The sequence below is a fragment of the Dicentrarchus labrax genome, unplaced genomic scaffold (genome assembly GCF_905237075.1).
Source record: "Dicentrarchus labrax unplaced genomic scaffold, dlabrax2021, whole genome shotgun sequence".
Taxonomy (NCBI): Eukaryota; Metazoa; Chordata; class Actinopteri; family Moronidae; genus Dicentrarchus; species Dicentrarchus labrax.
The window spans coordinates 2639745-2655007 of NW_026136720.1; the positions used below are offsets into that span (position 1 = coordinate 2639745).

At 39.3% G+C, this 15263-nt stretch overlaps 1 protein-coding gene across 1 annotated transcript in view; it reads right to left on the reverse strand.

The window, feature by feature from the left end:
• LOC127352591 (voltage-dependent calcium channel subunit alpha-2/delta-4-like) overlaps positions 1-15263 on the reverse strand; it is a 68868-nt gene continuing 53605 nt past the window's right edge. The window contains exons 29-40 of the mRNA XM_051381112.1: positions 13039-13053; positions 12836-12880; positions 12691-12753; positions 6761-6831; positions 6575-6650; positions 5713-5765; positions 5028-5083; positions 4303-4323; positions 4048-4165; positions 2664-2779; positions 2409-2491; positions 1-1534 (exon numbers count right to left, since the gene is read on the reverse strand). Of these exons, the coding sequence (XP_051237072.1) occupies positions 1433-1534; positions 2409-2491; positions 2664-2779; positions 4048-4165; positions 4303-4323; positions 5028-5083; positions 5713-5765; positions 6575-6650; positions 6761-6831; positions 12691-12753; positions 12836-12880; positions 13039-13053 (819 nt within the window). The 3' untranslated portion in view covers positions 1-1432. The remainder of the gene's footprint in view (positions 1535-2408; positions 2492-2663; positions 2780-4047; positions 4166-4302; positions 4324-5027; positions 5084-5712; positions 5766-6574; positions 6651-6760; positions 6832-12690; positions 12754-12835; positions 12881-13038; positions 13054-15263) is intronic.

Below are 15263 nucleotides of genomic sequence, written 5' to 3' on the forward strand. Positions count from 1 at the left end.
ACACTCACTGAAACACACTGTTTATCGTCCTCTCTCTCTTTCTGACACACACACACACACACACACACACACACACACGCTGTTGTTGTTCTGTTGTTCTCAAATTGATTAAAATTTTGGATTTCATGATCAGGACTGATGCCAAATTAAAAAATGTAACCAGTGAAAGAAGCAAATATTTTCAGTTTATAGTGTTTGTTGGGCATTTTGTAAAAGCAAACAGGAGGTGGCCACTTTTTGCCACGAACAAGCTGAGAGGGAGTTTTTATGTTTTTCTGTCACTGCACAAAAAACTAATGAAGCATAAAAATCATTGATAGTGATTATTATTGACACACATTAGGCTGCAATGATGGTTAAAGAATAAATCAGGTAGCATGTATTATTTCGTAAAAACAATGTGATAAATCATTAGCATTATGTGATCTAACAGGTATTTAAAGGGTTAAAATTCAGAATTTGAAGGAAATTTTGGTTTTCATGACCAGGACTGATGTAAATTTAAAAATCCAGTCAGTAAAAGTGTAATTTTTTTATATATATATTAATTTTATAGCATTTTGGAAATGTAAACAGGAGGTGGACATTTTTGGCCACGAACAAGCTGAGAGGGAGTTTTATCTATCAGTTACATATCTCAGACTGTGTTATTAATAATACAAGAAAAACCAGTAGCACTGAGAAGCTGGGCAGTGGTCATTTTGTGGTAGTTTTCCAACAAGCGCATTGTGCACACAAATTGGCATTTGAGGGGTTAAAAAACTAAAACGGAATGGATATTTTGTATTTATGACAAGAACTGATATTAATTAAAAACTTCACGCAGTAAAAGCAGCAAAAAACATACAAAACCTAAAAAATGACAGACTCAATCTGTTGGTGAGAGGGTAGTGAGGCCAGAGGGTTAAAAAACATAAAATTGGTCATTTTTTGTTCTCGTATTTATAAATGTTCAGGAAACCGCTCATAGTGCGTCTACCTGCCACTAGAGGTCAGTATGTATCCAGGTGGAAGTCTAGCTGCTCCTTTAACGTCTGGTATTCCCTGTCGACCCTTGACCTCTTATTTATTTTCCTACGTTTTTTTAAAATCATTCGAGCGTATAAAACTACTCGCACACAATATTTCTGTATCAAAAAAAGCTACAAAGACGCGACATTCTTTGGGTGTAATGGCAACGTTTCTCCAGGAGCTGCGCTGTTTCACATCCGTCCGACAGCTCGCGAGATAATCCGAAGTTTCAGTTTATTTCAGGAAGTTTGTAAAAAATAAATGAAATAGCCCTTTAAAAGCTGCAGATTGAGCCGACGCTCGTCTCAACAGCCGACGTCCCTCTGGTGGAGTAAACATCCTTCGCTACTTGCTCGATTGTTTTTGTTTCTATGTTCCTGCCGCCGCCGTCAGAGCGTGCTGATTGGTCGGTGGGGTTTTCTTACGTCCAGCGGTGGAGCAGCGACGACACGAGCAGAGCGGCCGAGAAGAGAGAGAGCGACAGGGAGATGGCCGACGCACCGCCGCACTCCTTAGCGTTTTCCTGTTGGAGAACCAGAACACATTTAAATTAATTAATGATTATCAACTAAAAGCTTATTAATTAAATTAAAGTTTTAATTCATTGATGAGTTTTATCATAAAAATTTACTGATTAACTTCTTAAAAATCTTGTTCCTATAGTTGGGTACGGAGGACAACAAGTGTCACAGAAATAGTAATAAAGCATTAAATTAAATGTGCTGTGAAAATAATTCGTTTGTAAATTAATTTATAATTCTATTTGTTTATAGATGAATAAAGTAATTTATTATTTTATTGTAGGGCAACAAAAAGAGGAATTCTAATAAAAAATAAATAAATAAATAAATAGATTCATGTAAAAACAACATAAAACAGTTAATAAGTACATTGATTTATAAATCTAAAATCTATTTAAAAAATAATGTTCAAAAAGAGAAAATAAATAACTGGAAACTTTAAAGTGTCAAACTAAACAAACTCTTATGTAAATCTGAGTGAGATGATTAAATACAACAAACATTTTAGATTATTTCCAGTATATTTGGTCATTTTAATCAATTTCAAGTCTCTACGTTCTCAGATTTTGATACAGATTTTTTAAATCGGCCGATAAAATTCAAATCTTTCTATTTTAAAAAGTAGTTTATAACCTGTAGTTTTTACACAGCTGAGGGTTATAAAGGCTGAGACGTAGTGAGTAAAGATGGATTTAAATTCTTCTCTGATCTGATCTAACTCTCTATTGTAACAACAAACAGTTTCTGCCTTCAAGTTCATCAAAAAGCTTCACAGAGACTTTGGCTTCAAGTTCTATAAAACTCATTGAAAATAAATTATTGTTATTATCTGCTGTAATTTAACTGACTGTCTGTCTGTCTGTCTGTCTGTCTCACCTTTGGGTGGTAGGCGTGGCAGGACTCCGGACGCCGCCGCACCTTCTGGGATTTCATCCTGTTGCACTTCACTGTGGCGTTATGTTCACTGGCGTTAAGGAAAACACAGCACTGACTGCAGGAGATAATTTAATGAGTTTAAAAACGTTCTGAGGAACATAAACCAGTTTAACATTATAACAGATATATATAGATATCTATATACATATATATATTGAACAGCAGGGGGCGCTGATGCTGCTGTGTGAAGGATATATTTGATCTCTTTGGGCTCCAGCAGGATGGGTCCGTACTGACGAGAGCAGTCGCAGTCGGCCTGAGTCACAACCAGAACCAGGTTACTGTCGGGAATCTGCTGAACCACAAACATCCTGAAACAGCACAGACGACAGTAATCAATAATCAATAATCAATACACAGCCAATAAACTGAAATCTGGTTCAGAGAGTTTGTGTCTCTGTGGTTCCTAAAGATTGATGTCAGTGTATTGACAGAAAGACAACCAGCTCACACACAGGTTGTTAAATCGAGTCATTTCTGGCTGGACCCTGGTGGAATTTAAATTCTGTTGAATATTCCCTGTAAATCTTTAATTAATTGATTTATAACATTTTCATGAATAAAGACAGTAAAAGTGATGCAGCAGAAGCTCGTGTTTGACCACTAGGTGGGGCTGTAGGTGTTTTTATTCTTAAGAGAGATTCTCCTCAAACACAGAACTAAAGGGGGACAGTTCAGGGCCTTTAGTTCCTCCAAAGACTTTTATTAAAGCTTTTAAATATGTATTTTACGTCCTTACAGGCAACAAAAGTACAAAGGATATAAAGGAATATCAGTGTAGTGTAGTTGTTAGACCCTGATCAATACAGATTTAAGAGACTGAAAACATCAAATTCATTAATACAAGCAAAGTTTAAGACCTGATTCAACACATTTTTAAGATTATTGGATTTTATAACAAATTGAGCTGGAAGAACTGGTTGAAAACAACTTTAAATATATTTTCAACCATCATAGAAAGTCTAAAATATTACATTTTATTTAGTTTATATATCTTATTCTATAAATGTGTTATTCTCTGGCATTAAGGGACTGCAGCTTTCTTTCTGTGGTTCAATCACAATAAAACCACCAAAACAACAAACAATAGATCGATCTCTCTAAAAACTTCTGCAGAAACACGGCGACCAGAAGAGAACCCGCTCCCTCTGCAGAAAAAAACATTGTAAGGTAACAAAAACACAAAGATTCTTATATTTAAATGATTAAAAACTATTACTAGCTATTACAAACCTTCCTCTGGAGTTTTAAGTCGCACATTTTTTAAGAACTGATTTGACGTCTTTTTACTTCTTTACAACGTCTCACAACAGAAAACTTTATTCTTTAAGAAGAAATAAATGAAATATCTTTTTAATTTGAGATAATCTGACTGATGTAATTCTTCTTTTTCCTTCTGGTTTTATTGGTATTGTTGTCAACTTATTATAAGATTATTATTATCACTTTAATGTATTTTGAGTGTTTTATGAACATTGAACACAATTTTAATCATTTAGTTCATATTTAATAAAAACAAACAAAGTTTCACAGTGAGAGAGAGAGTGTGTGTGTGTGTGTGTGTGTGTGTGTGTCGTACTTCTGGCAGCGTCCACACTTGATGAGGCTGTTTGCTTCTCTGACAGACGAGTCGTACATGAAGCCGGGATACGCCGTGTCGCAGGGCTGCAGAGCGTCCACCTTCTTCTGCTTATGAGCTGAGAACACACACACACACACACACACACACACACACACACACACACACACACACACACACACACACACTCTTTATCCATGTCAGAGTCTGTAAATTGTGAAACGTTTCCTCTTTCTGAACTCAGGTTGTACTCACAGGTGTGATAGCCAGCCTTGGCTGAATGGATGAAGATCACAGTGGAGGACCAGGAGGAGGAGGAGGAGGAGGAGGAGGACGAGGAGGAGGAGGAGGTGATGATGATGGTGAAGATGAGGATGAGGATGAGGATGGTGACGAAGATGAGGCCGCCATTTTGAAACAGAATGTTTGTAAATGAGACACAAAGCAGCGATGAAGAACTCAAACACAGCTGACAGATAATGATGCATTCAAAGACACTCCTGCAGCTCTGTGAGGCTGCACTGAGTTTTGAGCTAAATGTTTTTCCAGCTCTAATTTTGCTGTCAAATTTAACACATTAGTTTAGATTAATTTAAAAATGAGGCGTTAAAGAACAGAAACTAATGTATTGATCTGTTATGGCCTCATTTCAGACTCAGTGAACTCTCTGATCAACAGCCTCGTCCTGCTTTAGAAAACAACCAAAGAGGCGATAGAACGAGAATTAAACACAGAATCTGTCAAAAAAGAAGCTTATTAAGTCTGTTTGAACCAGTGCTTTATATATATATATATACTTATTACAGGTATGACCACAGACCATAAAGCTAATAACTGTGATGGAAGCAGCAGCGTGAACTCACGTTGCCGCGTTTCCACCACAGTAACCGCTGATACAACTCTAGATTTGATTGTTTGCCATTAAATCTGAATTTCTTTAGAGATCTTTCGCTGGCTGAGGCTGATGTCAGACTTCTTACCGTCCACAAAGTAATCCGAGTGCCAGAGTCCGCAGAGGTTAAAGTCCAGCAGGAACCTGACGAAGACACAAACAACTCGTTTTATCTGAGACCTTCCAACTTACCTCGATCTCCAACCGTCATTCGTGTAAAAATCCTCCCTTTGGTCTCTCAGGTGGTGAATTTCATTCTTCATTCAGATTATTTGTTTGATTTATGCTCATTAAAACACAATAAACCCAGCAGACGGCTCATTAATATTAAATATGAATCTCATTTAAGGGTTGAAACAGTTAACATGTATTCGCTGTAATATTCATCTGCTTTTACTGAACAAATGAATGTATGTTTTAAGTCTTTTCTACAATCAATACAAACAAATCGACTCCAGAACAGCACGAATGTTGATTGATTCAACTCTAATTTACTCCTTTAACAACCTTAAATAATAACATTTTATTCTTTGAATGAGTTAAAGCTTTAATCTGTAACGTTTCCTCATCAAAACAGTGTATAAACTCTAGAGCTCTGTTCTATAGAAGCTGTCATACATTGACTGTTTATTTTTACCATCCACTGTTTAGATCTTGGCGCTTTTTGATGAAGGATTTTACATATTACATCGTTGTAGATCTAATAATGAATGTTCTGTGGATTAAAGTTTAGTTCACTGACCTACTGAATACAAACAGCAGTGAAAACTTACATGAGCGCGTTGGAGAAGAACCACTTTATTAACGCACCGATGACATAGAACGGCTGCAGGAGAGGAAGAAAGACAACAACTGTGTGTTAAAAGAAGAACTGAAACACAATAAATCTGACAAAAACTTGCTCCTGAAGATTTAAAGACCGTTCAGGTCCTTTCCTGATAGTGTAGTGGTATAATTCCTCACTGAGGAATTATACCACTACAGTCAGAACCCGACTTAAAGCAGCAACAAGGAGCTTTTATGTGGTGTTGACTCTGGCGCCACCCGGTGGACAATAATGGTACTGTTTCTACCACCTTGTTCCACTGATTTCAAGAGGAATCCGACCCGACTGCAGACATTAATAACTTTATAGAAACAGCTTCTCTCTGATGGTCTTGTTTGTTTCTGTTGCTCATTCAGAGGCTTCACTGTTAAACTGTTTAATAACCAGTTAAAAACTCCTTAAAGTAAAAGTATGAATATAATCAGAAAAATGTGCTTAATCTATCAGCATGGATAGAATATTACTGCTGCATTAATGTTGGACTTTACTGCTGTAGATGTTTAATATTGAGCTCATTTTAACTGCTTTATATACTGTTGTATATACAGGTAGTTTAATCTACAGCAATAAATCAGATTCTATAAGATCTTCGTATATTTTGTCCTGTGAGAACCACGTATCTCTAAAAACTGTAATCTGTGAAGTAACTAAAGCTGTCAGACAGATGTAATGGAGTAAAAAGTACCCAAATATAAAGTATAACTCCCTCAAATTCACACTAATCTATAAAAGTACTTTATCACAACAGCAGTAACTAAACGTAGAGCTGTAACTTACTGAAGTGCTCAGCAGTAACTGATTACACTCACACTGAGAAGAGGTCGGGCGCTGCTGGCGTGATGATGACTGTTCTTACACATCGCCTGGTAGTCAAACAACGACACCCTGCAAACAAACAAACAAACAAACAAACAAACAAACAAACAAACAATCAATCAGAGGAATCCTTCACATTCATTAATACTCTCAGGAGGTTTTTATGTCGTCAGTCGTACTTTTTGTACATTCCCATCTTGATCAGCGACGCCATCACGGACCCGTCTACCTCGCCGAAGAAACGACCAACCTGGAACGACACATCAGTAGGAACAGCAGTGATTATTAAAACAACCCTGTTACAAGTCTTTATGCTAAGCTAGGCTAACCACGTCCCGGCTGGTGGTCTGTAGCAGGAAATGAAGTTCAGTTTTACTCTAAATGGGAGCATCATTCACTAAATGAAAATCATGCTGTATGGAAGAAGACTGAAGCTGTTTACTGAGCTCATAAATCAACTGAGTATTACTCTAATAATAAATGATAATTTATGTTTCTTTTTTAGAAAAAGAAATGAGAAAGTAAGATAGAGTTTCTTGTTTCCAAAACTTTTAGATTTATGTTTTTCTAAAGAAGAAGGAAACAAATTTCTTTTTAGTTTATTTCAAAACTTAAAAGTCTGTGAATAAAGTTGTTTTGAGTTCTCTGAGCTTTTCTCTTTTACAGTGTAGGCTCATTTCTCTATAAGACTCAATACTATCAGCCAATGGTGCTGCACCCTGCTGGCCATTAGAAAGAATGCAGGTTACACATTGGATTCACTTCAATGAAATGTGAGGAATTATTATTTTTCTGTCAATCAGAACGTAATTTAGGCGAACACAACACGCTGAAAAACGTATGAAACCAGAGACAGCAGCAGCAGCAGCAGAGGGTAAACGTACTGGAATAAACAAAAAAACCAAAGGGCAGCAAAAGTGCCAGAGTCAAACTCCTGCCAGGAGCTCTGCGGACGCACAGCAGCAAAACACAGCCTTCTAGTAGAACTGCCGTATTATATCCTCGACTGCATTTACACCCTGAAAGTACAGCTACCAGCAAAAAGCATGCAATGCAAAACAACATTTAGGCGAACACAACACGCTGAAAAACGTATGAAACCAGAGATTGATGATGATGTGTTATGAATCTAGTGAAACTGGTTCCATAGCGCCCCCTAGAAAGCACATTTCAACCAGACATGCAAACATCAGGAATCATGTGTATCATGTCCAGAGGTATAAAAAAGCCTCTTGGACCCCAAACCCAACAGGAAGTTGGCCGTTTTGAATTTAGTTGGTTATTCATGGTGATTTATTTTAACGAACTCCTCCTATGGTAATTGATCGGACGGACTTCAAATTTGGTCAATGTGCTCTTAAAACCACCAGGATTCAAAGTCATGCTCTTTGTGACTGTGCGTCAGAGGGCGTGTCCGAGCCGTGGCGCCAGGTTTCGACGTATTGCCATGAAACAGGAAGTTGTCATAACTTCAGTGTACTTTGTCCAATTTCGACCAAACTTCACGTCTGATAAGAGTCCCGCCCTGAACTCATCTACTTGCCAATATTCAGTCATACTCATAGCGCCACCTACTGGAAACAGGAAGTAACGCTTGTGTGGCAATCATCCTCCGATTTGTGGTCCACACATGATGCCGGCTTGTGGACTGCGAGGAGCCACGCATCGCTTTAATTGAGTTTGTCTCTCTGATCAATGTTTTAATCTTGCGCTCCCCCATGTTGCTGTGACTATGATTCAATTCTCTCAGCAGTATTTATGTCTGAATCCCAAAAAACAAAACTTTCATATCGTAAGTAGCTCTTACAAATATTAAAATGTTCTCCAGTAAAGACAAATGATGACATAAATTCAATTATCTTTCCTGCAGTTGATTTAATTCCTGCAGCAGATTATCTCCTCCAGTCTACAGAAGACACACAACAGATAGATGTAAATAAATAATAAAAGTTCTTGTTGAGTGGATACTGAGAGTAGGAGCGCACCAGGAATGAAACAGATGGTGTGAAGTGTTAAACTGTGATTTAAAGTCCTTTCAGTGCGTCTGCAGTGTGTTGGTCCTCTCTGGCCTTCAGCAGCAGAGTCTCTGAATTATTCAGAGTGTTTTGTCTCAGCAGCTCTGTTCAAGTTTACAAGCTGCTCTCCGTCTGGACGGGATTTTCCCAGCAGCCTCGGAGGACTCGCAGGTTGCCGGGCGCTAACAGTGGGATGCTGCTTACGCTGAAACTTGACCCTCTGTTTATCTGACAGCAGCAGCAGCAGCAGAGGGTAAACGTGCTGGAATAAACAAAAAAAAACAAAGGGCAGCAAAAGTGCCAGAGTCAAACTCCTGCCAGGAGCTCTGCGGACGCACAGCAGCAAAACACAGCCTTCTAGTAGAACTGCCGTATTATATCCTCGACTGCATTTACACCCTGAAAGTACAGCTACCAGCAAAACATCAGTAAATCAGTAACTCAGCACCGTCTTTGATTCTACAGTTACACTCGTTCACTGCTGCGGTTCATCACAAAGTCCCTAAAAAAGAGTGCCGGTCTCCACCAGGTGAGTCTGGAGGCACTGGTGGAGGGTTGATCACTTGTGGCCCTACTGGCAGGAAGTGCTGTAGTGAAGACCGCCTTTGTCGAGTCCGAGACAAAAATACGTTTGTTTCGAGGTCTGTATTATAACTCTGGTGCATCCATACATACACCTGAATTTGCTGCAGAATAGAATCATACACGACTTTTTATATATCGGCCATCAGCAGCCCTTCTTTCTAATATCAGCATCGGCTGTTGAAAACCAACATCGGTCGATCACTATACTGAGCACAGACAATGTTTAATGAGTCTCGTATGAGAGAGATTAGAGCAAACACACGATCCCCTCCAGGCGTGACGGACAAACCAGAGTGAAATAGTCTCAATCCATCCAGTAATTTCGTTTTTATTATTAATTTCAGGACATTGTTGGACAGAACAGTCCAACCTGCTCTCGTCCTGAGGATGAACAGCGGCGTCCTGCAGCAGCTCCTCAGACAGGATCATTGATCAAACAGACATTTCCTCTGCATACGGCCAATAACAACACCCTGCGTCACCCTGCTCGCTACACTTCCTCACTCTGACCCATTTCTTTTAGTCAGCACTGACTTAATTTCTCTCCTGATTAAATATTTACGGTGCCCTGCAACGCACTACGAGCTGCACCTTTCGCACCACAGCGGCTTTAACGCCGGGGGGGATTCTGGGTGTTTCCACAAACTTCCCGTGAAAGTCCAGAGCTCAGCAAAACATCGAGGAAGCACTTTATCATAATATCTGCTTAGTAAGGCCACTGGGAACGCAGCAGACATGCAAATAATGAAAAATGAGCTTCTACAGTAAACGATTCTTGCTTTAAGGTTACTTACTACAACAGGAACACTGTGCTGCTGTCTGTAGAAGTATTTAATGACAGATCTCAACACTGAGTTATTTATAAAGAAAAGGACATTAAGACTTTCAGGGGATTAAGTTCTCCTCTCTGGCAGCCATATTGGAGGTTTTTTTGAAAAACTCTTCTTTTAAAACTCTGCCAGTTTATTAGGTACATCAGCTAAAACTAATGAGGTCTGATACGGACGTATGGCTACAAATAAAGGTAATTTTAGTTAAACTGATGCAGATAACGTCGGCCAGCTCACCCCCAACCTTTATCTGTATCTGTTCAACCAGTTAAAGTACTCGTATACATATTCAGAAGGGCTCCTGTGTCAGATCCTTTGAGATGATCAGTGTACAGACTCAGAGGTGCGTTAACATCTCTTTCTCCCCATAAACAGAGAGAACTGCTGCTTTCCCCGCTGGTGTTGATGTTAGCGCAGTGAGTAAAGCATTTAATCTGTGGGAAATGAGCCCGAGGGTGCACGGTACTGCCATACAGAGGGTGCCTGTATCTGTTTCCTAAGTGGATTTTGTCACCCTCATATTGTGTTATAGAGTTTGGGTTTTAGCCTTTCTGATGTTAAACATTATCTACAGAGATTATGCAACTGTCACAGTGTATCAGTGGATATAAACATATATTACACAGTAACTGGATGGAAACTACACTTTAAAGTTTGAAATCAGCAAGTTAGAGAGACAGACAAGAGATCGCGTTCCTTTTTACATATCCCACCGTGTGCATGAAAACCAGCATACGCACCGGTTATACACGGTGGTTCACAGCGACTTTAACCCGGACTAGACACAGCGCGTTGAGGCAGAGGAGGAAGAGGAGCCAGTTAATTAGTCAGTAACTGTTAACGTTATCCATCGTATCGATCAGCCAGGATTAGTTTCAGTGAAGTTGGAAGTTATTTATTCCGTGTGTTGAACAACCAGACTGTGTGATGTCACACTGTGTTGGAATACACGAACTAAATGTTCAGTCTCCTTGCTGCTTGTTCTGATTCACAATCATTACAGCTGTTTCTGTTAAAATATAGAGATTTAAATAATTAAATTAACATCATAAACATTTGAAGTCGACTAGTAGAGTCTTTAGTCGGGGGCAGCCCTACTCGTTAACATCTGACTGTTCACTTGGACCCACAGACAGACAGACACATTATTATATAAGAGATAATTCCACAGTTTACATCCAGCTGTACGTCCATTTGACCCCGACAGACACAGTCACAGTTAAACCTCATCTGTCCTCAGCAGAGCCAGCTGCTGCTGCACAGCTGGCAGCCCTCGCGGTCACCAAGGCCGTCCTGTAACACAAACATCACAGGTCCGACTGCCGGCAACAAGTCCTGAACCAGAGAGCCGGGACAGACGTAAACACGTGGGTAGAGGAGGAGATGAGGTGTGGCTGCTCAGCTGTGTGTGTTTACGGTCGCATGATGGGCTCTGGATTAATCCTCAGTAATATGGATCCAAACAGGCCGAGTTAATCTGCAGCTAACCAGCAGCTGTCAGACAGACTGCAGGCTCACAAGCTGCACAGCGACTCTTTAAAAACCATATCTGCGGCGTACGGAGGCCCGGCAGGGACAAATATTCAGTAAAAACTGTGAGAAAATAAATACATTGTGACTTAATTATAGTCAGACAAAGTTATATAATTTAAATGTTTTTACATTAATTTCTAAAAGTCAAAATTATAAAATATTTAGTGAACATTATGAGATAACACTCATTATTATAATAATCATAATTGAGACATTAAATAAGAACATTTTGAGGTAAATTTATATTATTTTACTGTTGGAGGGACAACACAAGACTCTGATTATTATACCTTAAGGATTAATCGATAATAAAAATGATCTTTAGTTGCAAATATAACTGGCTTGCTGTGAATATTTTTGTTATAACAATTAATGAATTTCAATTTTTTGTGTTGTACCATAAAAATAAGGAAACTCTGTGAATCACAGAGAGTTAAAGCTGAGCAGCCGGAGTTAGAAAGTTGTTGCTTTTGTTCAGTAATCAGTAATCAGAGACGTCTGTAACACATCAGTAACTCAAACACTCGCTCCGGCGGCGCCTGAGTGCAGAATGAGTCTCTTTTTTTAGGAAATGACAAACTCTAAAATCCCATTAAAAACACCTGAAATATGACTTTTTGTCCCTGTTGGACAGAAGCTGGAGATTAGGAGACATATTCCATAAAAACACTAAAACATAAATTCTGACTTCATGGAGACTTTAAGGATTCAACTAGTTCTGGTGGTTCAGATTAAATGTGACATTCATGTGTAATTAAACACAGGAAAAAAAAAACCCAAACACATCTTTTAGTCAATTTAAGGGACTGTTTAAGATCCGCCCATGGTCAGATGAGGTCGACAGGTGCAGCAGCTGCTACAGTTCGCTGTTAATGCACCACACACACACACACACACAGATTAAAACTATCCTCAAATCCTGTGAGCCATCCAGATGTTGTTGATGAGCACATTGAATAAAAGAGCTGCTGAAACGTCACCTGCTGCCTCTGACGCCAGAACTCATCACCTTCCTGACTCCAGGTCAGCCAAAGTGCTCCCGTTTAATTAACCCGAGACTTAAAGGAGCTTATAAATGAGCTTTTTCTCATGTTTTCCTGCTCAGACTGGAGTCTGGCGAGGTTGGGGGGTAGGGGGGAATCTTACCTCGTTCCTCTCTTTGGACAGCAGGATGAAGCCGTTGTTGTCGACCAGGAAGCAGTTCAGATCCTGAACGGGGAGGAGAAGGAGGAAGTGTGAGTTTTCAGGCTTTTCAACGTGACGTTTGGCGTTGAGATGGCGGGATACTTACGGCACTCTCACAGCTGAGAGGACACACGCCTTCCACGGTTGAACACTGAGAGAAAGAGAGAGGGGAGGTCAAAGGTCATCAGGAGCCGGGTCACTGCACACAGGAGGAAGCTGAACCTCGCCTGATTGTATAAACTTAATAAACACTTTTATCTCAATTTAAACATTATTGTTTTATTGGGATAATAATCCATGTTTACTTACGTCGGTGTCGCTCGGCTGGAAGCGTGGAGAGTCGAGGAAAATAAACACAGTAAAGATAATTGTATGAGAATCAATAACCTGATAGAAATATATTATATAACATCCTAACAACGATATAAAATGTATTTACTGTTCTGTTCAGCCAAATATATTTTCACTGTATTTGTAGTCTAATTTCAAAAATACTTACAGTATTTACTTTTCAGTAAGTAAGTAAGTAATACTTTTACAGTCACGGCTCAGAGCTTCACTGACCTTTAAAGATTTAAGTTGGTTTAAATGGTCACAGAGATCTTCAGCTTTTAAGCAGTTCTTTCCTCAACGGGCCACAAATATTGATGATGAATCAGGATTTGTTTTTGAGATTTTTGCCTAAAATTCCTGATTTCATGGCAGCTTTTACTAAAAAAATGCATGATAAGGATAATTTTTGCATTACAAATAAATTTATTTTACTGAAAAACTTGAAATTGTGATATTTTTTGGGGTCTGTACCAAAAACAAACTAGAGAACAAGATTTGTCAGCCAGCACTACAATACTTTATCTATTATAATGCTAATTCTCACACATTTAACCTTTATCAAACAATAATTTCACTCCACCGTATTGTGATTTTGACAATATTCTGATGCACTGTGCAGTTTGTGGCCACTGTAGTTTCTCCTCCATGCTTGAAGGGCTGAGCTGTATTCAGATTCTTGCAATCTGCAACTTCACCACTAGAGGCCACTAAATGCTGCACACTGGTCCTTTAAGAACTGAAGGCAAGTGAGAATGTCTTTTAGTAGTTTGGTGACAGATCAACTGCTACGATTAGTTGAAACTCGTGGCTATTTGTTGTGATCACAACTTCCTTTAGGGACTGATGAATCTACTATTCAGCACAGAGACAGAACTGGACAGAGCAGACTGTAAATGTGAGATTAAACACACAGACTGACTCCTAGTTTTCACCGAATGGCAGAAACGTTATAAAAACCTCAGGAAGTGTAAATCAGAGGCGGCAGGATGTAAATGTGGCCTGTGGATGATCTAATATCAGCAGTGAATATATTAAAGCAGCCTGTCACAGCTGTCAGCTCCCATTAATAATGTTATCTGCACCATCAACCTCTACAGGACATCTGCACACATTCAGCTGCAGCTCTGCTCCACTGAACCGCAGGAGAGACTCACAAGGTCAAAGACCTGTAGAGAGAGAGAGAGAGAGTGGAGGCTGTCGGCCTCGTGTCGTATCCGGGGACACATTCTTTAACACGATTAATTCAGAAAGTCTGGGGACAAACTAGGTCGTGATGCTCGGTGCAGAAAATAAAACTGTTGGACATTTTTAAGTATTACATCCTTACAATTACCAAAGGTTGTCCTGAGTTGGAGCCGAGCAGCAACCTGCAGTTCCTCTAACAGCCACTAGAGGCTCCAGCAGTAAGTCAGGCATCATAAGCCCCCAAATTACAGCAGAAATAAACATGTTTACAGCCTTTTGGTCTCTGTTTAAATTATATAATTAAATATAATAATTAAAGGCGTGGTTACTTTGAGTGACATTCTGTCGTCATATAAAAGATGAACGCTGCGTCTCCACTTCCTTGCAGTACTGAACGCGGTATCGAGGTCCCGCCCATACGCGAGCGGGGCTCAGCTTTCAATCATAAGGTGAAACCCACTTTCTACAGCCTAAAATAACTCATTATAACTCCTCGAACAAACATCAGCGTTATAAGAATAAAATTAAATGAATGAATTTGACTCTTCAGAAACTATGTCCATATTTTATAAAGTCTGTGACGTGAACCTAAAGCTTTTATACGGTGGTCATTTTAGGACATATCAGACTCAACTTTCATCAATCAGAGGATCGGCTGTCAATTCAAAGTTCACTGTTGATGACCTTTGACCTGCGTCGAACCATCACGACAGCGCCGACCTTTGAAGGAAGCCTCTCATTAAAGAGATCCACTCGCTACCTCGAGCAGTCGCCACATCAACAAACTATTTTGCAAAGACGCACAAATGAGTTGAATAGAGCATGTTTGTATTAGCACAGGTACCATTGGGATTCGATTTTTTTATATTTATGCAGCATTAGATCGTTGATTGTGCGTTTAAACCTTTTGATTTAATGTCTCAGCCTTCCTTTAATTTAAATAATGTAAACTCTTGAGAAGGGTCAAATGTGATTGTTTCACATCTTATTGGGACTTTATTCTGGGTGATTCCACT